The sequence below is a fragment of the Ostrinia nubilalis genome, chromosome 1 (assembly GCF_963855985.1).
Source record: "Ostrinia nubilalis chromosome 1, ilOstNubi1.1, whole genome shotgun sequence".
NCBI classification, from domain to species: domain Eukaryota; kingdom Metazoa; phylum Arthropoda; class Insecta; order Lepidoptera; family Crambidae; genus Ostrinia; species Ostrinia nubilalis.
In genome coordinates, this window is record NC_087088.1 from 13,913,203 (window position 1) to 13,936,733 (window position 23,531).

The 23,531-nt window shown below is 35.4% G+C and overlaps 3 protein-coding genes and 1 long non-coding RNA gene across 5 annotated transcripts; 3 read left to right on the forward strand and 1 right to left on the reverse strand.

The window, feature by feature from the left end:
- The first annotated feature begins 27 nt into the window (after positions 1–27).
- On the forward strand, positions 28–4,146 carry LOC135073393 (protein rolling stone-like). The gene is made up of 4 exons (XM_063967566.1): positions 28–414; positions 1,003–1,113; positions 1,768–1,957; positions 3,926–4,146. Exons 1-4 carry the CDS (start codon positions 102–104, stop codon positions 4,137–4,139), a joined length of 828 nt encoding a protein of 275 aa, XP_063823636.1. The 5' UTR covers positions 28–101; the 3' UTR covers positions 4,140–4,146.
- LOC135073423 (uncharacterized) lies at positions 4,111–4,710 on the reverse strand. The gene is made up of 2 exons (XR_010257621.1): positions 4,504–4,710; positions 4,111–4,280 (listed from the first exon to the last, which is right to left on the reverse strand). It is a non-coding gene; the product is annotated as an uncharacterized LOC135073423 (long non-coding RNA).
- A 1,694-nt stretch (positions 4,711–6,404) lies between these two features.
- LOC135088013 (protein rolling stone-like) lies at positions 6,405–13,229 on the forward strand. Its single transcript, XM_063982928.1, has 4 exons — positions 6,405–6,699; positions 10,828–10,944; positions 11,335–11,527; positions 11,783–13,229. Exons 1-4 carry the CDS (start codon positions 6,405–6,407, stop codon positions 12,000–12,002), a joined length of 825 nt encoding a protein of 274 aa, XP_063838998.1. The 3' UTR covers positions 12,003–13,229.
- Positions 13,230–17,592: 4,363 nt separating this feature from the next.
- LOC135076109 (putative nuclease HARBI1) lies at positions 17,593–19,358 on the forward strand. Of its 2 annotated transcripts, XR_010258182.1 has the most exons (5): positions 17,593–18,109; positions 18,180–18,461; positions 18,616–19,004; positions 19,085–19,218; positions 19,308–19,358. XR_010258182.1 is itself a non-coding variant. In XM_063970573.1 (4 exons), the coding sequence occupies exons 1-3, from the start codon at positions 17,855–17,857 to the stop codon at positions 18,970–18,972; spliced, it is 894 nt and encodes a 297-aa protein (XP_063826643.1). In that variant the 5' UTR covers positions 17,593–17,854; the 3' UTR covers positions 18,973–19,004; positions 19,085–19,358. The 2 variants fall into 2 exon arrangements, 1 of the variants encoding a protein (XP_063826643.1); XM_063970573.1 differs by having other exon boundaries at positions 19,085–19,358.
- The last annotated feature ends 4,173 nt before the right edge of the window (positions 19,359–23,531 follow it).

Below are 23,531 nucleotides of genomic sequence, written 5' to 3' on the forward strand. Positions count from 1 at the left end.
CACGGCCGATAAGAAACTAAACCAACTTGATAACGTACGCTCTCTATCGCTATAGTGATCGATAACAGTCATTGGTTCACGTTCTCAGCCGAAAAACCACCATGAGTGCGATCAAGAGTTATTTTAAAGAAGAACTTCAGCCTCGAAATCTCGGTGTGGATCATACGAAGCCATCGGACTTCTACCTGAGCGTTTGGCAAACGAATCGGTCGAGCGCGCCACTTTTATTTTTGCGTACACTGATCTTTCTGACATCTATCGGTATAGTGTTGGCTTCTATTACAATTTACATTCAGAAAGGCCAGTTCTCGTTTTGGTTCATATACCTCACGCACTGGGGACTCAGTGTTATGACATTTGCGAGTTTCTTCTCAGTTGTGGTGTCTGCACGGTGCTACTTCTATGGACCCTTGAGTAAGTAACACAATATTCATTTATAACAACATCGATATCATACCTTCCTTCATCGTAACTTCTTTATCTTCACTGTAAGGTGTGTACTCATTATAGATAACTAGCTTTCTGCCCGCGGCTTCGCCCGCGTGGAATTTTGTCTGTCACAGAAAAACTTTATCGCGCGCGTCCCTGTTTCAAAAACCGGGATAAAAACTATCCTATGTCCATTCCCGGGACTCAAACTATGTCCCTGCCAAATTTCATCGAAATCGGTTGCGAGGTTTAAGCGGGAAAGCGTAACAGACAGACAGACAGACAGAGTTACTTTCGCATTTATAATATTAAGTTGGGATAGTGTTAGGTATGTCATACGGTATGAATAAATTTGGTTACCTATCGATATCCAAGCTTTGTTTATGGCTTAGCAGACACACAAATTATTATTGGAAAATTAACAATAACAGAATCTAGATATTAATCTAAAATCATTTCTTACCATCTATCTACATGAGTCATACCGTCACACAAACGTAACGCCCAAGAAGTGTTTCGTCTTACATTTGATTGTTGTCACAAATAGCAGCGATTGCCTTGTTTGCGCGGCAGGCTCCGAGTTCCTGCTGCCGTGGTACGCGCGCGTGTACTGGCTGCTGTTCAACGTGGCCGTGCCGATCGCCTTCCTCATCACCCTGTTCTACTGGACGGTGCTTTTTGAAGGTCGGTATCAATATGTGAAACCCTATCATTCCCCTAACTTAGTAAAGTAAAAATGAAACTTCGTATAATGTTATAACTTTAAAAAAAAAAAAACCGACTTCAAATGCGTGAACACAAATAATACCTATTCAACAAAAAAATAATCGTTCAAATTGGTTCATAATCGGCGGAGATATTGCGTATAAAAAAGTTCATCCCCAATTTTCCACCCTTGGGGGTTGTTTTTTTTATTATTTAATTCAAATCGGTTCATAATTGGCGGAGTTATCGCGTAACAAACATAGGAAAAAAAAACATACGGGTCGAATTGAGAACCTCCTCCTTTTTTTGAAGTCGGTTGAAAATCGTCGTACTTTCTGTGTCCTATTACCTTACTAGTCATACCTCTATCTACAACTTATTAGTAATCTCTGCCTCTATCTTTAAGAAAACAGACAACTTTTGATGTGATAGAAACTTTCATTGTAATATCCTTAAGGCTAGGTACTTACACCTAAGCTCTAAAATTCGTACGACTCGTAGGTACTACTGACACAACTACGAGTAGGTAGGACAAGCTGTGAGGTTGACACAACATCAGCTTGAGAAACATCTAGATTCCTTCTGCACTCTACGTCTATAACTTTTATACATGATGACTTCTCTAACTTACAGCGGGCATCGAAGAAGAGTTAAACCACGGTTTAGACGTGGCCGTCCACGGAATCAACACCCTGCTGATGTTCCTGCTGCTCTTCACGTCATCGCACCCCAGCCGCTTGCTGCACTTCTACCAGCCGACGTGCTTCGCGTTTACCTACTTTTTGTTCACCGCCGTATATTTCCTCGCAGGTGGCACTGACGCGTGAGTTATTAAACCTAAACTAAAAGAGTTGAACCAAAATCTGGACTTCGTTGCTGAGGTTTCTCGCGCTCGTCACATCCTTGCACCCCAGCCGCCTGCTGCACTTCTACCAGACCACGTGCTTCGCCTTTACCTACTTCTTGTTCACCGACGTGTATTTCCTTGCAGGTGGCACTGACGCGTGAGTTATTAAACCATTTTAAAAGCCCTGGCATTAAGAAGAGTTTAACCATGGTCTAGACTTAGTGGCTGAGGTTTCTCGTGCTCATCACATCGTCGCACCCCAGACAACTGCTGCACTTCTACCACCCTACGGTTCGTCTTGGCCTTCACTTTACTTCTTGTTCACCTCTGTGTATTATCTCGCAGGTGGTACTGATACATGAGTTAACCAAATATTTTAAGAGCCCGCTGCTGCCAAGCGTCTGCTATCACTCAAATTTACCGACCACTTAACGTGTCTTCCTAAACACGGATAAATTGTTACCTACTTATATTCATAAACTGACAAGGTATTGGCATTGTACATAATCAGTGATTTAGCTAGCTAGAGTTTAGATATTCGGGCAGAAGTACTGACCTGAGAAGTAAGTATGTCAACACAACCCGGGTTGCAAAAAAATACAAGACATTTTTCTACGCCTTTACATTCAAAGGCGTCTTCACGTCTCGCCCAACCCGAGAGTATAATACAGCTCACCGATAAAACATCCTTTCTTGTTGGGTAATCAAGTGATGCAAGACTGCAAGCCAGCAATGTCCCAGTAACGGGAAATCCCACAACCGATTTAACCACTTTGTGTCCTTCACTGCCACCTCCGGGTCTAGAGTGCTACTCGAACGCTTTCTGAAAATGATATTTCACTTATCCATCTCACAGAACCTTGACATCTTTAAAATATGGATATACAGGTAAACCTTTAACAAGAGGTTAAGTGGCATCATGTTTAATTAAAATTTCTGCGGATCGATCAAACCAATGTTATTGGTAGGTTGTGTTATTATGACTGAATAAATAAATATTTCGCAATGAACAACATCATACCAGTGCATTGCAACTGCATTGCAAACTAATTAATATTTATGTAAATTAAAACTATGCGCTTCTTGTATTCAAAGAAAAATCTTTGATCAGTACGATTAAAAAAATAATGGAGTTGATATAACATTACATAAAAATCGAAGTATTTTTACAAACATGGCTTGCGAATCTTACGGGTATTAAATTCACGAAAAATAGTTTTTATGTGCTAGTAAAATTTATTTTGTGCTGTTTTTGGTACTCCCCAAGACGTGATGCCCTAAGGCATCCGGCATCCGGCACTGACTAGGCTACAAAACCATCAAGAATGAAACAGAACGTTAGGCATAATATCAACAATTACCTATTCATGTCGATCATGCTCAGAAGGATGTTATACTCACCTAATTCAAACAATGCAGTTAATGGTTCATTTAATATAATCATACACGAAACAATGGCTTTGTTAGTCCTGCATCGTGATAACACACGAACGGTTTTTCTCTCTCACGCACTGGCTAATAGACTGAATAACAATGTCATTATCTATTTTCTCATCACTTCTACATAGATTCCACTTCCGTTGTATTTCAATGATTAGATAATTTTGAATTGTTTTGGTAGAGTCAAAGATAGTTAATAAATCTTGTATGACTCGGAATACGAGTACCTATTTCTATTTCTTCCTCTGACACACGCCTTAAATTAATATTTATAAGTAAGGTATTTTATTTTTTGTAAATTCCCCCACCACCATCCACTACTCCGACTAAATTCAATAGCATTTATGCTGGTGTCTGGAATGGGTTCACAACAATAGCCCAACGGGGATTGAACTCGCAACCCTAGAATCGCTAGTTACCTACACCATTGGGCAACTGTCTCCTTTCGTTATCTACTTATTTACGACAACTTACCCATTGCAAACATTTTCTTTATTCTTACAGAAAAGGTCATCCTTACATTTACCCGGTGGTGGACTGGACTTACCCGGGCACGACCGTCGGCGTGGGAGCTCTTACAGGCCTGCTGCTTATCGTGCTCTACCTACTGGTGGTGGCCATCGCGAGGGGCCGTGACGTCATCTCCAGGAAATACGTCAAGCCTCCTCCCGTTGCAGAAGAAGCCGGGGTTCCTTTGAGGCAGCAAACAGTTGTGTAATGACTGTGGAAAGAAAGAAAGAAAAAAAATGTATTAGGCTGAGTTACACCAGCTATCTTTAAAGTTAACCAGTGTTTTTTGTATGGAGTTTGACAGATGTCTGACGTTTGTCAACTTTAAAGTAAGATGGTACAACCTAGCCTTAGGCCCAGTTTTTTGATTCATAGTTAAAATAACAAATTGTTAAATTTTGTTACTAATGGTTAAATATTAACAAAATGTTAACTAATAGTTAAAAAATGTACTAAAAGTCCAGGTAACCATTGTTCGAAAAACATTTTTCCTCTGATATTTAACCACTTGTCATTTGACATCTGTCAAATTTGACTATTGGTTATTTTAACTACTAATCAAAAAACCGGGCCTTAGTTTAGTAGTGCACCATAGTTTTAAGTAATATCAAACCTTTAAACAGTTATTTTATATGCCTCTAAGGTACCAAACGTTTTTGCTTTTAATGATATACCTAGACGCGTTAAGTGAAGGTAAACAATGAAGAACATAATGACTAGATTGTCATGTCATTGAATTTTTTGTATCAAACGCTTAGGTTAGAGTGGATTGTGTGTACATAATAAGGGTTTTGTAGTGCTTATTTATTGATGGGACTACGCAATCGCGTTCCATGACTATTTTATGTAAGAATATTGCTTAAAAGTAGTGCAAGGTGTTGTGATGTGCTTTAATTAGTTTCGTTCCGTTTCGTAACTATTTATTAAAATCGTCGGTCTAAGCGACGACAATGTTTTATTTGTGCTGTAATTTATTTAATTGTTTTTTAGGAAAACAACTGATATTATATTTTTCAAGATATACAATTATAATTTTCATTTTAAGTGTACTTAAACCTTTTAAATTACGCTCTCATTGATAAATAATTACCTTTTTAGCAGAGGCACTCTACATTTCGAAACAGGTAGAATCCATGTCCATGGTTTTTCCGTGCAGTTACCTACTAGCTTTTTGTGATGGCACCAAATTGAAAATGAGTGATCGTGGGCGTGGCTCCTAGTGATTCAATTTCTTATCCTATTTAATATTAAACTACGAAAGTTTGTGTAGATGTATGTTTGTTAATCTTTCACGCAGATCACGCTAAAACTACTGAACGAATACATTATTATTGTTTAAACATCAGACGATCAGATTTACATAAATGAGTACTTAGACTTTTATTTATATGATCTGTTACAAATTTAATTTCACGCCGGCGAAGCTGTGTGTAATAGCTAGTTACTTTAACAGTTTTCGTGTTTAATAATTCAGTATCACACTGCTTATTATGTTATGTCATTTCCCGCCAAGGTTAGCAGGTATTTAGTGAGTAAGTATGAATTTGACCGTCTCCGTCTTATGAATCTCAATGACTCTATATTTTTTTATGTATTTAAACGTTCCTGTGTATGCAGTGTGACAGCTAGAAGAACCTAGCATAGAGTAGGTACTTACGTTGACAACAGTCATTAGATTTTTATGTCATGTCATGAAGCATTTACTATCTTTAAGTTTTATTAGTTGTACACTATTCTAGTGATAAAAACCCTTTGAATTATTATATTTTTTAAGTAATCATTTGTTCAATATTGAAAGATGTATCTTACTTCTTATGCGTACGTACTTTTACCTTTTATACCTACTTAATGTGATTTAACGAAACGACTTTTCCATCCCCTCTATTAGCAAGCGGTTTCTATGCCATTTATTTTAACAAGACGCAGTTCTCTCATTTTATGCTTACTCATCACCATCAACCCAATAATACAAACCCGTTAACATATAAACCAAGTTTGTCAGAAAACATCTTAATTACATAATGAGGTTAGCGGTGTTTGCGCAAGTTCAATGCAAAGTTGTGGTCACGCAAGACGCCAGTCCGCAGGCTGCGCGCGCGCGCCGCCGTCGCTCCCGCGCTCGCCGCCATCGCGCCACTGTCCTTTAACTTCTTTTGTTTTTACCACAACTTTAGTCTATTTATAAAACACCGACTCCTTCGCGCGAACGCTCCAAACTAACCGCACTACCACTCGCGCTCGGTCAAGTCTTCGCATAAAAACTTCGGTTAAACTTCACCTCATTCTTTCATTCAACAATAGCAATAAACATTATTTACCTGTGATAATGATAGAGACCTATCGATAATACTCTCTGGCGACATCTCGCCATTCCTTCGCGGGTTGCGAAATGGTGTTATCGTGTCGACTTAGATAACTTGATCTCGTCGCACCCTCGAATTTAGCGATCGATTGTGTGTTTTGTGTAAGAAAAATGGTGAAACTTTTTAGGGATAGTGTGACCCTATCGGATATTTGGGTGTCGTCGAATGGCAAGTTGAGTGACTTTTACGCGTCGTCATGGCAGCGGGGGGATTCGGCGCTGCCGCTGCTGGTGCTGCGGCTGCTGCTGGCGGCGGCGGCTGTGGGCATCCTGGCGTGGTCCGTGGCCGAGGGTGCCAGCCCCTACTGGCTCATCTACCTCACCAACTGGGGCCTGCTCATGGTCACCATGATGACGCTCAGCGGACTTCTGGTATCGGGCATCATATTTGTAAAGAAACCTTCTGGTTAGTCAAAAATACTTGATCACTTATGAAATCTGTAATACCCTATCTACATACCTTACTAAGTAATCATTGATTTTGGTCATCCGATTAATCTACTTGTACCTACTTACATAAAATGGCAAAACCCAGTAATAAAATTCTGGATAAAACGGTACTTAAATAACATACTTACCATTGTTATGGTTATCAAAGAATTTTCATAGAATCTATTGTCAAAGACATGGGTTAACGGAATCGATGATTGCATTGATAATCTCAAACGCAGCGTTTGTTGCAGCAAATTAATACGTAAAGGTAAATTACGAGTATAACATAAAACAATTATTGATTAACAAGAACCAATCTATTTTATGTTTAAAACATCATTAATAAGTTTTGTAGTGTTATCAATAATAGTAAAACTATGATTTAAGGACAAAGATACTTATGTTACGTATTAATTTGGACTCTACGATTAATTCTATTCATTTTATTGAAGACAATCTATTCTATTCGATACGAATAAAAATATTTATCGAAAACCCTTATCATGATATTTCGCCACGTTTGTTTATTTAGGAAAACTTCTCCGTACCATAACATTATGAAAATTCTTTGGATTAAAAAAAATATCAGTAGCTTGTAAATAGGCTAATGTATTCTCATTTATTTCTTATACAATACTAAATGTATTAAAATAAATAAATATAAATGAACGCGTCAAAATACCGTTCATACAAGATACTAATTATTAAACACGGAGATAATACACGCAGGTCAAAGTCAACGGCAAATTGGATAGCTTACGTCCAAGTAAAAGAGAACTTTGGAATCTGAATTATTTGACGAGGTTTTTATTAACTGGTCACTTGGACTATGATCTTTAGCGTGAGGCCTGAGGAAAACCTCAAAACAGAATTCGTGATATTCCAAAAAATAAGTAACCTGTTCAAAGTAAAAAAAAATTAATAAATAAATGCGAAAGTTACTCTTTATTTCACGTTTTCTTATCTAAACCGCTGAAACGGTAAAATGAATTTTTATAACCTAGAGATCGAATGTATTAATAGATAGAGTCGTAAGTAAATTGTAGGAATTTACAAAAAATAAGTATTCTGAACAGTTGCAATGTTATTTTCAGGTAAAGTAATTTACTATTTCATATTCTATTCTATCTCTATTCTATATTAATTACGACTCTATTACAATCATCAAAAGTAGAGTAAAATTCCATCAATCCCTGCCATGCATAAAGACTAGATTCGCATTTTTTTAGTAGAGGGTTTTATTAATCTGTCTACTTAGCTGTGTAGTTCGGATTTTATGGCCCTTCATTTCATTTTAAAGACATAAAATGATATCTAATCGTAATAATAACCCCCAATGTATAACCGACAAAAACATCAGACACGTCAGATACACATTTTTGTTGCAAAATTGTGTCTATTACAATAACATAGGATGCTAAAACGTTTAACTTGATGTGTCCTCGTCCTACATTAATAAATTCCTTGAGTTTGACACCATACATTAAATTGGACTTACTGAATACTTGATCAAATAATGTAATTTTAAAGACTGATGTGGAGGAGGTAATTTACAAATCAATATATTAGGTACTGCCATTAAAGTTGTTTGTGTACTTATTTCATTTCATATAATATTCACGATCGGTAATGTTAAATCACAATAATAAGAAATTTCAGGAGAAAATCTGAAAAACGTCAAATACACTTTACATACCGTAAAATTTCCCTTGTAAAATCTCTTAATCACATTTCTACATTGAAAATTTTTTCTGGAAGGACGATACCTATTGTTGAGAAAAAAATGTTGCACATTGAATCCTCTTCGTGTATTTTCAGGGGCACCTTGCTTTAACATAGCATATTACCTATTAGTTCGTGATCATAACGTACCTAGGTGACAACATGAAGTTTTACATTGTTTTTCAAGGTTGTCAATAAATTGTTATCTAATAAGTTAATAGCTCGATCATTCTTACTTTAAATATTAAAAATTATTATGTGCATTGCACGATACTATTAGCTGATAAGAAATCAAAATTTAAGACATTCTAACCACTTACTAAGTATCAAACCTTACACAATCCTTAATTTTAAAAATGCATTATTTTTCAATAGTTTTAATGAGTGCACCCTGCTTAAGGCAACCGTGTGAGCGGGAGGTAATTCCTTGAAGTTGGTTTGCTAATAATTACTTAGTATGACCACAGAATACATACTAGTAGTGGTATGACAAAGCTCGTTTTGCAATCTCGCGAACGGCGGATACTGCAGCGTATTATTTTCGCAGAATTTAAATGACTGAGATAAAAACACACTGTCAGAATAAGATTGGCAGGTAAGTAATATTGTGGGAAATGGAAATATGAAACATTAACGTTCACAAAGAGTTCTTAAAAGCATCACCTGAAAAAACCCAACTACGACAAAAAAACGACGCTGAAAAAGTATATAACAAGATTTTCAGAATACTGAACTGAACGAAGTTGCCAATGTAGTTGCATAGTAATTTTCATGTTTGGAAAACCGCAGTCACACGTTGTCAAAGTGCTACGGTAGGTAGGTTTAAGTAACGTGTGACTACGCCTTTCCAAACATGAAAATTACTATGCAACTACATTGGCAACTTCGTTCAGTTCAGTATTCTGAAAATCTTGTTATATACTTTTTCAGCGTCGTTTTTTTGTCGTAGTTGGGTTTTAGTTTTTTTACTTTTTATTATTTGTACTATTTTGGTGTTAAAGTGTATTTGTGGCGTATAATATGTATTAACAAAAGTTAAATTGATGAACTAATAAGTAGTAAAGAAGCTATGAACGAAAAGATCTGAATTATATGCAATCAGCCCATGAAAACAGGTAAAGTCACAAGCAAATGCTAGTAATATATACATATTCGAAATCTACAAGTAAAGCGCTTTCAAATGATACCAAACACGGCATATTTATCTTAACTTTATTTTTTTACTCTGTATGTTTTGTCCGCTAGAGGGCGCCACATTCGATTTTGTGAAACCCCATATAGCCTATAACCAGCGGACAATTAAGACGCTTCTAATGATATGTCATTTGTCGAATTCTGATAAGTAGTTTAGAAGTTACGAGGGAACACATGAACATACATACATACATACATACATACATAGCCTGTCAAACTCATAACCCTCCTTTTGCTTTGCCGTAGTCGGGTAAAAATTACCTATAAACTTAGGTATAGGTATATTTTCTTTCAATAAGATTAATAAACTTTTAAAATTTTAAGTTTGTGGCATGTACGAGGAACACGTAACTTCTTGAACAAATAAGTTTTCATTACTTTTTCTTTTTCAAACTTGAAACTTTTGACCTCCAGTCAAAGTCAATGGCTTAAGAAAGTTTTCCCAAGGACATCCAGGTGATTTACTTACATTATTCATAGCTATCAACAAACAGCACCGTTCGTCAGCTGGTCAGTGTCCGCGTAGGTACCGAGTGTCGAAACCCCGCGTTGGGCGTCACATTCACGTAGCCGTGGTTACCGCATCCGCACACAACTGACGTTATACCAAATGCAGCCTGCGTAAGTTTGGAAATGCTCGTGTCAAGGCTGATAATGTAATCTTCACTGACACTTACATCTACCTATACATATAAAATTGCCTATGCTAACTTTGATTACTTTTTTTTTACCTTAGCTTCCAATGTAATCTAAGTTTAGTTAGTGCAGAACAGATGCGATGTTTGATAAAACAGAGCTTATCCAGAAGATGCTTAACCTAGGAATTGCAGGGCCTAAAAGATGTAGAAAAGCGCTCGAATGGATGCTGCTAAGTACCTGTTAACATACTAGCCTTTGACTGACCATGATATACTCGTAGGTACTCCCGTTACATTAACCGGCATCCGGCAGTATAATGTCTTGTGGTTATCAGATGGGTTTATATTTTTATATCTATTCAATATAAAATTCGGTTTCGGTAGGTCATAAATGGAAAAATAGCGTTTTACTTATCTTACCAAGATATCATATTTAAGTCATAGTTGATTGCTTACACGTAATAAAAATTTACAATAGTACCTAGGTACCGTCTTGGTAAAAAAAATGTTTTTACGCTAATGAAAATCTTACTTTGTTTGCTTTTTAGAAACATCGGATTCGGATATACCTTGGTACATAAGCATGTACTGGCTGCTGTACAACTCCGCAGTCAGCCTCGCCATCATGATCACAGCGCTCTACTGGATCCTGCTCTACGACTCGGGTACGGATTAAATAACTACTAATGAGGATAATTATTAATAATATACCTACCTATGTAATAAGTTTTCACATTTATAATGCCAAATGCAGCGTAAATCACTTCAAAATTTAGGACATGTTAAGCAATGTCTCCACAGCTCCGTGGTCAAAGCAGTCGCCCAGCAAGCGAATGGTCGTCGATTCAAGTTTTCAATATATTTTTTTAAATACGAGTATTTAATCTTCTAACTAAAACATAGACTGTGTAGTCATTTTGATACTACATATATTTTTTCCTGCAGACCAATGAGTGTTTTCGTTAGACGTAGGAAACGTCCTCGCTTCTGAAACTTGTCTCCTTATGTAATTTAAAATGCAAACAACCCTAATGTATCACTCACTTTTTTTTAAGAGTTATCTGCTGAAAGCCCGCGAATGTTCTGGCTGGACCTGTCGACGCACGGATTCAACTCGTGCATCGCGTTCCTGGAGGTGGCTCTCTCGCGCACGCCCGTGCGCTTCCTGAACTTCTACCAGCCGCTCGGGATTGGCCTCTGGTACGCGGCCTTCACGGCCATCTACTACGCTGCGGGAGGGACTGACGCGTAAGTTATTGAATATTTTTTTGGTAATACTTATTGCCTGAAAATAAGCAAACTACTGTGGTCCTAAATATTCATTTTTTATCTTGTTGAGTCAGCTCCTTTTAGTTTTATTCCCAGGAAGACGTACACACACATTTACCAATCAAATAAGTAGGTACATCGCAAACTTTCGTCGCGTTTTTGTCACGTAGAGACCGCCTGAATGGGTAGCAGTAGCAGCTACCTCTCTGAACAACATTTTTTGTTTTATTTCAGAATGGGTAATCACTACATCTACGAGATACTAGACTGGAAATACGGAAAGCGTGCCGGGGGCATAGTCGGCATATCGATAGCGGGTCTGCTCGCGATCTACGCTCTGCTTTGGGCGCTGGCCCTCTGCCGGGACAAGGCGTCGACGTCGCTCGTGAGGACCACCAGCCAAGCCCTGCAAGCCACGCCCCCTGACGACATCTTACACACGAGAATAGTTTGATAGTTAGTTTAGGTAGTTGTTATTTTGTTTGCTACTACGGGAGGGCCAGTAATGAGCACTACAGTTCAATGTTCTTTTAAAATATCTGCAAGGTCTCCGTTACCTTACGATTCTTTTAGTCCTTAATTTTGCCTGTTTTAATAAGCAAACTTGAGTTAGTTGAAATTGCATGCTGAAATAGGCAAACGTTTTAGTTCTGTAATAAATGTACTTACATGGCTCTTGAAACTATCATCCATAAGGAGCTTACAGACAGGAACGATGTGATAATCTGTACTTAATACAGTGACCAAGGTACAGTGCAGTATTAATTTAAATTTCCATTGTGTAACACATTCCAAATAGTAACTATAAGGTGTATATTTTTAAACATTAATAGGTAATAATAAAACTACTATATTATATGATATTTTATGTTACAAAAGGTTCAATGTACTTCTTTCTCTTTGTTTATAATTGAACTTTACTACTTTATTTTCTTACACAGCAGAAAGACACGGTTGTGACATTTATGGGTGAAAAAGTGATATTTTTATGACTTTTATTAATCCTCGAAGATGACGACTGACTCACGGGCCTAGGCCAAGTGAGCCGCGTTTGCTGGATTGGGGTAGGTATTGGGTGTTATCGTCCTGCAAGAACTTCCTAACTATAAATATTATTATTATAATCTCAAGTTCTGAAACTATATTCGTGATGATCGTGTTGTAAAATTCATATTTAGTTACCCTGTATATCAGGATAGTGATATAACATACAATATTATTGCGTTAGTGCCCACAGGCCAACCGCCACAAATAGATTGCCTGTCAACTGACAGAACAATTAAATCAAACAAGGTGATTTGTAGACTCAGATTTTGGAATTACTTATTTTAAAATGAATGAATTACTTACAATTACTTATTTTAAAATGAAATGACACTAACCGCAAATCTTTTACAATAAAATATTACATCGGATTTAAATCATTTGTTCCTTGAATAGAGGAGATATTTTCGTTAGCTAGAAGTCTCCATAAAGTATAAGTCGCATTTCCGCTCTTATTTTATATGTAAATAATATTATATAAAGTAAATAAAACAGTCGTTTAGGATTATCTAGAACATTTATTATTTAATAGCAAAATCTGAATTCAAACACAAAGCAACCAATTAATATAATGATTAATAACAAACTAATAATTATGATATGTGATTTAATAATAAAGTGACTTAGTATGTCTGTACTGTTGTGTTTAATTACATTAAGCAGTTTCCTCACAAAATATTTAACAAACAAATAGCAACAACCAAAATAAAATCTCATTTATAAAAATAATTTTGAAATACATTTTTCCATAAGGTATATTTTAATTTTAACAAAATGATATCATGATTATTATTTGGACAACAGTCTCAAAAAATAAACCGTACCATTTATCATGAATATCCAAAAATATATTTTCTTATTTACAATAGTGTACAAGGTAGTAATAATAATGCAACGATTAGGCAGGGCTATCAGTCCAGTGACTACTAAGAACTTTTAACCAACTCAAGTTATAAATTATTTCAAAAATGTATGTGTCATAATCAGTCAAAAGTGTTGACCGACTATGAGTTTAGACTGTAACATAGTATTAATTTTTAAAAATAAGCATAGAACACACAACATCAATACGTCGCGTATCAATGTGACTGGATAGGAAAAATATCACTCTTAGGCTACGATTATGTTCCCAAAACCTCAAATGATGTTTTATCTATAAATTCTTGTATAAAAAAAAAACATTTTAACTAATTGAGGTAACCTTAGTAGTCTTTATGCCCATACTAATACAACCTATAGATGTCTTTTGCGATTTACATATTCCTTTAGCTGCAAACAGTAAATGTAAACTGAGGGTAACAGCCAAAATGCCAACATTGGTGTTAAAGTCGTTGCACATATCGGTTCACTGTCATCACACTAAGTATAAACATAAGAGTTTTAATTAGGGGTCCTAGTGTTATTGTATAATAATTGCTTGTGGTTAGTACTGCACATTATAATAATTAACATCTATATTTAAGGTTATATCAGTTTACAAACATCAATTCAGTATCCGTACGTAAGACTTAACACTTAACATAATTAATTAGCTTACCGACAAACGACCACTGTGAAGCACAGGTGAACTTATTCTTTTAGAAAGCGTAGCAGATGCAAGTACTTAGAAATTCGATCAAAATCCTATCATAAAAACATCCAAATAACTAGCCAACAACACGTTAAACACCTAGCTACACATTAACTAGTACAAGTTTTTAATTGTACTACAAACATCCTAAACAATGCTACAGTGGTCAATTCTCATAATCCTATAAAAGGATTATGTAGAGATCATTACTCGGTGACGATACAATTTCACAAATTGTATCGCCACACAATACATCCTAAATAAAGTTTTCTCTCTCGATCTCAAATAAAAACTTTGAGTTCGAGCGTATACGTGACTTGAGTCTATAGCCTTCCTGTTATCATGGGGCCTCATTTATGGTCTTAGTATTATTTCTTTTGTTTCATAGGACATGATTTCTATAGAACAATTTCAAGAAGTAATCAGCCCCCTAGACATAATGCACTTTTTGATCGAATCGAAAATCGAATCCGTCAAAACCCCATACAAAAAAGGGCTTTTCGACTGGTTTGCGATTAAAATTTGCACTTTGTCTAGACCACCAGATTCGTCAAAATAGCTACTTTAAATCTCAGTGTAGTGACATGTACCGTGAATGACAAATGTATGTCATCTAAACCCACCTAAGTTTCGGGCTGGGCATTGGGCAATTGGTATAATTGAAACAATTCATTATATTTACGTCAGATATTATCTTGAAATTAATCAATTCAAACTTAGTACCGACTAATTTGTCCGATCACATCATGTTCGATGAAACAAATGGTAACACTTCAAATATTCAACTTCGAACTTTTGACACCATCCTAAATGCATGTTCGTGCACACACGGAGCAAAGCATGGCAAGTACAGACTACAGCACATCACGCTAAGCATTTGGCATCTTGTGTCGTAGTAATATGTGCTATTTTCTAATAAATGCAGTCTGATGCGCTGTTGAGTACTCCTGTATTCACGCAACTTTTCAATATAGTTATACATTATAACGCTTGCACAAAACGAAGCATGTACGCCGAAACCAGTCTCACTTTCAGTTCCGCGTGAGCATAACCTAGCGTATGTCTACATTAACGAGCCTTTTTAGGCTATGCTTTCATTTACACATCACATCTAAGCTTATTTATAGTCAGATTTTTAATAAAATTCGAGATTATAAATAAGCAAAGGTTTCTTAAATATTTTAGTAGGTACCAAATTCAAGTCAACATTCGGTATACATATTATAAATTCAACGAAAATAAATGAAGGAAGTGTTTGAGAACGACGGTTCATTGTTTAGATTTATGATCTCGAATTAAAAATCCGACTTTTAGGCCATTAGAATCACATTACTAGGATACAGTGAAAACACAAATGCGTTTCTACATTCCTATCAAAGAAGGTACACCTTAGCATTATTACTTGGGACGTCTCCTTTGAGCTGAAAGGCGCCGTCCACATCCAGAGGATCGGCCCTAATCGTTGAACTAACAATACACTTATTACAATTCACAATTAAGTAAATGCTCAGTATAATTCTAAATTATTCATTTTCACTACAGTAAATATCGAATTTAGGAAATAATTGGCAAATATTCTTACCTAATTGAATTTACCCGATGGAAGAGGGAAGGTCAACTAGTCTCTCAGGTATCGTTTTTTTTACCTAACAGGCACTCACAGTTTTCTAATTATTACATAGAAAATTGAAAAGTCGAATATTGCACTACAAACATTTTTCTGGGTTTCATTAAGAAAGCGCAATAGCCACATACGATTAAACTTTGTACTATTGTTAAAGTTAACTTTTAAACCCGGTTTATTATTTAAATTGCCATAGATCGTAAGTAAATAGTAATAGATTCCTTGCATTAAAAGATTATTAATATTATACAGAAATTCATTATACACCTTATCGTATTTATTCCTAACTTTAAATAAATATGTATACATAAGTATAAATTGTTTAAGTATAGTTTAACTGTAAAATAAGGCATACATAAGGTACTTTTTAGTATAACAACAAATAAATATCAAGCAATATTTAAAATTAATAACGCCTAATTTAATTTTTAAAGTTACTACCAAACACTGCGCTATAAACTGGGCCACTTTTATGAAAATCTACGAATATAGTGTTGTTCCTTTTCTAAGTAATAAATGAAACATTATTTTTTTTCTATACCTTCAGTTATTTTATGCGAAAGGTATACATTATTTGAACAACTCATTTATACTAACGATTATTATTAGTGAGTTAAATACGTGACAGAGTCGTTAACTTACAGTTTACAGTATAAAGTTTCTTACACTAATTGCTATGCCTAGCCTGCTCACGCTACTCGCCAAGATAGAGTGCGAGTGACGAGCCTTGTCCTGACTTTGTCGTCGTTTGCATTCCCTTGTATCAAGCCTAATTATTTGTGATATAATTTGAATCCGCTTCGCAGATCATTTAACACTAAATATTTCATCGAATCCCTTAGAATGTACACATTTCAACCCGGCCTTTTAACAGTAAAATACCTAATACAAATTTATAATTTTACAAAGTAGATTTCCTCTACTATTATTACTATAACAAAACTACACATCTTCATAAGTTTTCACGACAGTAAATTTATAAACCTACATTAACTAGGTATATTTTTTCATTTTTAGACTAAATTTCATCACTTGAATTGAATTAGATACAATCAGAATATTAGCAGCAGACGAATACAAAATATTAAAAATAGTAGTGATCCCGTTATAAAGAGCACAGACCTCTGCTATATTGCACTGAATCGTATTCGTTGAACGGGAGAGCTAAAAAAAGTCTTGAACCGAAACAAATCACGATCTATTTACTATGACTCACCACAAAAAGGGCGTGACGAGCATAGGTCGAAGCTCGTACATAGCAGAGGTTGTGACAACGAGCTGCATAATTCGTCTAGAGCCGCCTCTGGCTGGAGTTAATATTAAGTCAGTTCTTCCCCGCTGAGCAGGAATATTCGGAAAGAGGACTCGTCTGCCGCAGTGTCGGCGTACATCAACTCTTCCTGGAATTAACACACCAAATTACCTGGAGATCACGGGTAGGGGAGACCGGGGATAGTTGACTAATTTTTTACTAAATCATAAATATTTTTTGTGTTTTCATCCATACAGACAAATAAATCGCATTAATGGATAGAAGAACTATTAAACTAATAAAAAACAACAAAACATAGTTCATTATTAAATATCATCATCATATTTAAATGCATTTTATAGAACATCAACTCTTAGTCAATCTACCCCGGTTCCGGGGTAGATTGACTATATGCCCGGGGTAAGTAGACCTACGTATCAATAAGCAAGAAATTAAGAGATATTTTCAATTTAATTGAACTCTTTATTCAAAAACAATTATAATCAGGTACAGACATCTTTAATAAGTCTTTAAAAAAACTATAAACTCTTACGGTCTTATTCATAATCATTTTTCACATTTTATCAAATGCTTATTAGAGGTTTATAAAACGTTTGATAAAAATTGTTATTCATAATCGTCATTTAGCGCTAAAATCCTCTTATAACTGTGTGATAAGTTATCGAGAGCTCGGGCCTTGTTTAAAGCTCTAATAAACCTATTTTAACCTAACTTTTATAAATGTCATTTCATATGAATGTCACTTCGTTGGTTTATTTATTCAAAATATCCTTGCTGTGATCCTTGCTTGTGAAAATGAATGCTATAAATGCAATTGTGCATTTAGCCAATAATGCCGACCCAGCGCGACGTAGAAAGCTCTACCGCCAACGAAGCAACCCATTCGATTTGCGGGACCTAAATTTTAAAATAAAATATAGGTTCAATAAGGACACAGTGCGCACCATCATAGATTTGGTGGAAGATGATCTGGTTCAGAGCGCTAGAGGTGGTGGCACGTGTCCTGAACTGCAAGTTTTAGTGGCCATAAGATGTTGGGGACGTCGTGAGGTAAGCACAAAAAAGTGTTTTATTTTATCCCTTTGTCGTGGCTGCTATAATTATTTTCATACATTTTCAGGTACAAGATGATGCTGGTGACCTCCATGGCCTAAGTCAGCCGACAGTGAGCCGGATATGCGCCAGAGTCGCGCATGCAATCGCGAATAAGGCAAATTCCTTCATCAAAATGCCTATCACTATAGGAGAGCAGGAAAGAATTAGTGCCAAATTTAGAGCAATTAAAAATTTTCCTGGGGTGATAGGAGCCATAGATTGCACCCACATTAAAATTAAAAAAACCGGAGGTGACATGGCCCAGTACTATATTAATAGAAAAGGCTATTATTCCCTGAATGTTCAGGTAAAATATATTTTGATTTTATACAGTTTACAACAGAGAAAGATTTGTTTTAATAATGTCTATAATTTTTACTTTGTATGATCTAAATTTTAGCAACATTCAACACTATATTATTGGATGGATTACCTACAGGATACTGTTTTTTTTATTTTAGGTTGTCTGTGATGCTGACCTCAAAATAATGGATATAGTGGCTAGATGGCGAGGCAGTACACATGACAGTCGAATTTTTATGGAGAGCAATATAAAACAACGATTTGAGGATAGGCAGTTTAGAGGACGCCTTATTGGCGATTCGGGCTACCCTCTTCTGCCATATCTATTTACACCTATTTTAAGGCCTAGTCGTCCAGAAGAAGAAGCATACAATAATGCTCACATCTCAACTAGGAACACTGTTGAAAGGTGTTTTGGGGTGTGGAAGCAGCGGTTCCAATGCCTACTCCATGGCTTACCAGTAAGCCTCCAAAATGGAAAAGCTGTGATCATATTATATATCTGTATTACATAATATAGCCATTGATATGAATGACACATTGTTAGGTAAATGTTATCAATTTGACTGTACATAAGGAATACAAATCTTTATGACAAAATGTTGACAAATTCATAATATTTTTCAGAACAACATATGGAGCAGGTCCCTGTAACTCCGCAACTTTCGACGGAGAACAGTGTTCACGACAACCGACCTTCATTGTTGAGGCGTAGGTCGCAGTTGATACTACAAAATTTTATAAATCAACATTTTTGAATGGTACTAAAATACATTTTGATAAATTCCAACGATTTACTTTTATGTAATGTCATTTGAGTTCATGAAAATGTTGTATTTTAATTTTTCAGATACTGTTCCTGGCATCTTAATGAAAATAAAAAGAATATTTGATTGAAAAATACCTGTATTTCAATTTTCAGTCCAATTTGTTACTATCACAAAAACAAAACCTGTAGTTCTCTTTAAAAAAGCAATTATTCTGCAAAAATTCAAAACAAATTACTTTATATCACTAATTTAAGTACAATTAGTTTCAACAAACTTACTTATTAAAAATCACAGTTCAATTCTTTAAAACAAAGAAATTGCTTAAGTATAAACGTTTCTATTCGGAGGTTATCAACCTTCTACATTTAAAACAAAATAACCATAATTTACACTATTATTATAAAGGCGAATGTTTGTGACTAGGCATATGTGTATTTACTTTATATCACTAATTTAAGTACAATTATTAAACTTACTTACTAAAAATCACAGTTCAATTCTTATAAACAAATAAATTGCTAAAACAGATAGATTATATAGTCTCGAATAACATATAGGCTTCTTTTTATCCTGGAAAAATGCACAGATCCTGTAGGTTACAGAAATAGTAGTCTACGCAGGCGGAGTCGTGGGCAACAGCTAGTTAATAGTAATCTCAAACTCTTATTAAGTTATGACTAGTAAACATATTCATAGCCGTCTAAATATATTGCAGAAACACAATCAAAATGCGGATTGGAACTGCATAAAATACAAATTAAAAACAAACAGAAGTAAGGGAGGAACTAACTTATTATTTAGAATCTGTTAGTACTTGAAAAACTTTAACATCAAAAGACTTATTATTCTTTATTAATGTGAGTGTAATATTTAAGTTTTTCCTGTAATAATTGATGCTCAAGATCCAAGTTTCTCCCTTTCTTCCGTTCGTTTTCCATTTGAACTTCATGCAGTTCAATCCGGCATTTTGATTCTGTTTCTGCAATTTCGGAAATCCTAACTTTGCTTAAATCAATTAAGCCTTCTTTGTTTAACAGTTTCCTTTTTTTTTTGATTGCTGGTGCTTTAAAATTAGGTTTTGCTTTATTTTCTTTTGCCTCTACTTTTTTATTTTCTTTATCTTCCAATATGCCTCTAGTAGTACAAGCATGTGTATCTTCTATTTCTTCATCAAGTACCACCAATTCATATTGGATTTCTTCATTATTTATCAATTCCTGATCTTGCGTATTTTGAGTTGATTCCTCCTCTTGAATGTTAATTAATTCACTTTTATTTGAGTCCGAGTCAAATCTGTTAACATCGACTACAAATTAATTGGGCAACCAAGATGCTATATCATCAGCCCTATCGTCAGGCACTGATAATGGTGGACCACCGCCAGTTTTAATTTGAGCCTGCCTAGCAATGGTCTTGTCTTTCTTCGCACTGATTTTTATGAGGCTCCATTGCGATTTTAACTGGGTAATGGAGCGGTTCATACCAGCGCACATTGAATTAAACCTGAAAAAGAAATGACAGGATTTTGAATTACAGGTAAAGGCAAAATTTTATATTGAAGGCAGAAATCAAAAGATGTACCAACGTTGTTTGTAAATCAGCCCAAGCCGCAACCTTCCGTTTATTCGTGTTAGTGTCTGTATTTTTATTTTCGATTGCATTTACTCTTTCTTTCACCAACTCTTTCAGCAAATACTGAAAAGCAAACACTAGGCGTCAAACATAAATAAAACCATGCTACAAAAATTAGTAGGCACTTTATCAGGCTAAAAATAAGTACTACCTTATCTTCCTCCAACCAGTTTTCTGATCGTTGCCTTTTAGGCGGTCTGTTCTCCTTCGTCATGGACATAATTAGTATCCGATGTAACTAGCCGGGTCGTCGTAAGAGCTTATTGCAGAGTACAGGGTAAGAGGTACAGAATCCAGAACATACAATCCCAAGTTTTATAAAAGTTTGATAAAACTTGGGAGTTGATCGAAAAAACCGAAAACTTTATTAAATTTTCGTGCCAAATGTCAATGTCAGTAAGTAAAACGTCACAGCTGCCAATTTTTTGTTTTTTTTTTCTGCGATTTGTCTATGATTTTACATGGTCCATCAAGTTAAATCACCAAAAAAGCTGTTTTCGTTCATTCTTTTTGTATAGTCTGTGGAAAGAAAATATTAAACTCTGTTTTAGCTATCAAAGGTTTGTAAACGATTATGAATAACGTTTTTTATCAGAGGTTTATAAGAGTGTTTTAAGCCTATCAAACGTTTTAGCTAATGTAGGTTTTAAACCTATATTAGCATTTTATTATGAATAAGACCGTTAGTATTTAAACTTTTTAAACTAAAATCTTCAATCTATTTAAATCACATATCAATCTTTGTATACAGGATGTCCCAGATGGGTGAATCAAACTGATAGGGGAGGTAGCTCTAATAATGTACTATCCCTAAAAAATATGAAAAAAAAAAATAAAGCTCATGAGGACACAATTTTTTTTTAAAGTGAAAATAAATCATCTTTGCCTAAGTATCTGGCTATAATTGCTGCGTTTGGAGTTTATTATTTTGTACTTTTTAGGGTTCCGTACCTCAAAAGGAAAAAACGGAACCCTTATAGGATCACTTTGTTGTCCGTCCGTCCGTCTGTCAAGACCCTTTTTCTCAGGAACGCGTGGAGGTATGAAGCTGAAATTTATATCAATTACTCAGGTCTACTGTCCCTTGAAGCTGTGAAAAAATCAAACTTCTAAGCCAATGCAACCAAAAGATACAGCCGTTTATGCCGCAAATTTTCGACACTTGCAAGGGAATCAAAACCTACAGGGTGCTTCCCGTGAACTCAGAATCTTGAAATTTGGTACGAAGCAACGTCTTATAGCATAGATAAAGGAAAAATTACGAAAACCATAAATTTTTAGTTACATCACATAATATATTTTTTTAAAATAATTTTAAACTTACTACCCATTTCCTCATAAACGCGTAGAGGTATTAAATTGAAATTCATACCAAATACTCAGGTCTATAATACCTTTAAGTTGTAACAAAATCAAACTTCTATGTCAACGCAATCAAAAGAAACAGCAATTTAAGCTGCATATTTTGAAACTCGCAAGTACTCGCAAGGGAATCAAAACCTAAAGGGTACTTCCAGTCGACCTAGAATCTTGAAATTTGGCATGAAGCAACGTTTTATAGCACACATGAAGGAAAAATTCCGAAAACCTTAAATTTTTAGTTACATTACAAAATATATATTTTTTAATAAATATAAACTTATGAATTTCATTTTGCAATAAAAATACCATAGTTATGACTCGATTGTCGTAATGAACGAACTTTGTAAACCTTGCAGGTTTGTACGGAACCCTCGGTGAGCGAGTCCGACTCGCACTTGGCCGGTTTTTTATTACCAATATTAATTGTACATGACCGCTTCGTTTATCTGTAAACAAACTTTTGAAAATAATGACTAGATTTCGAGTTTAGAGCACTTTATTAAAAAAAAATCCGAACTCAAATTTTTTTTTTCATATTTTTTTGGGATAGTACATTAGTACTACCTCCCCTAGCAGTTTGATTCACCCATTCTGTGACACCCTGTATAGTACTTTTACGTTTCCGAGTATTTCTTCTATTATCTAAACGTGGCGCCGCTTTAGGAAAGGGTCTTATTTCTTCATCGTTAAGTCGTTCGTTTATAGATCCTCATCGTGCTGTAGCAATAAAAAGAATGTATGTAAAGAATCGAATAAATAGATAATTTTAAAGATATTTTAAACTCAAAATGTTATTGGGGTTGGTTGATTCAACCAGCCCCGAAAGAAATTAGTCTACCAACCCCAAACGACATTTTAAGTTTCGATGGCATGGATAACCTACACACTGCCACCTAATAAAAAAATAACACAAGAAATAATATCAATATGGACTCATAAAACACTCTGACTAATAGGCAAACGGTTAACATAAAATGTGTAGGTACCAAATCAAAAAATATGCAACACGAAAATATTACTTACATGATATGAAAACAAATCACGGATCACTGCTCGAAAACGGCGTGTGCCGGCGACGCGGCGCTACAGACGACCGAGCGGGGGGCGGAAAGTGATGCGCGGCTGCGCTGGGATCACACAATACTCAAACCGTTGGCGAGTTTTTGGCGGTTAGTCTACCTACCCCTATAGTCAACTATCCCCGGTCTCCCCTAAGGTTTCTGTAACATTCCATGTTTAAAGTACTGTAACTTCGAAAGTACGAAGTTATATTGGCCGTTTTTTGTTATGAATTTGAGGGAAATGGCTAA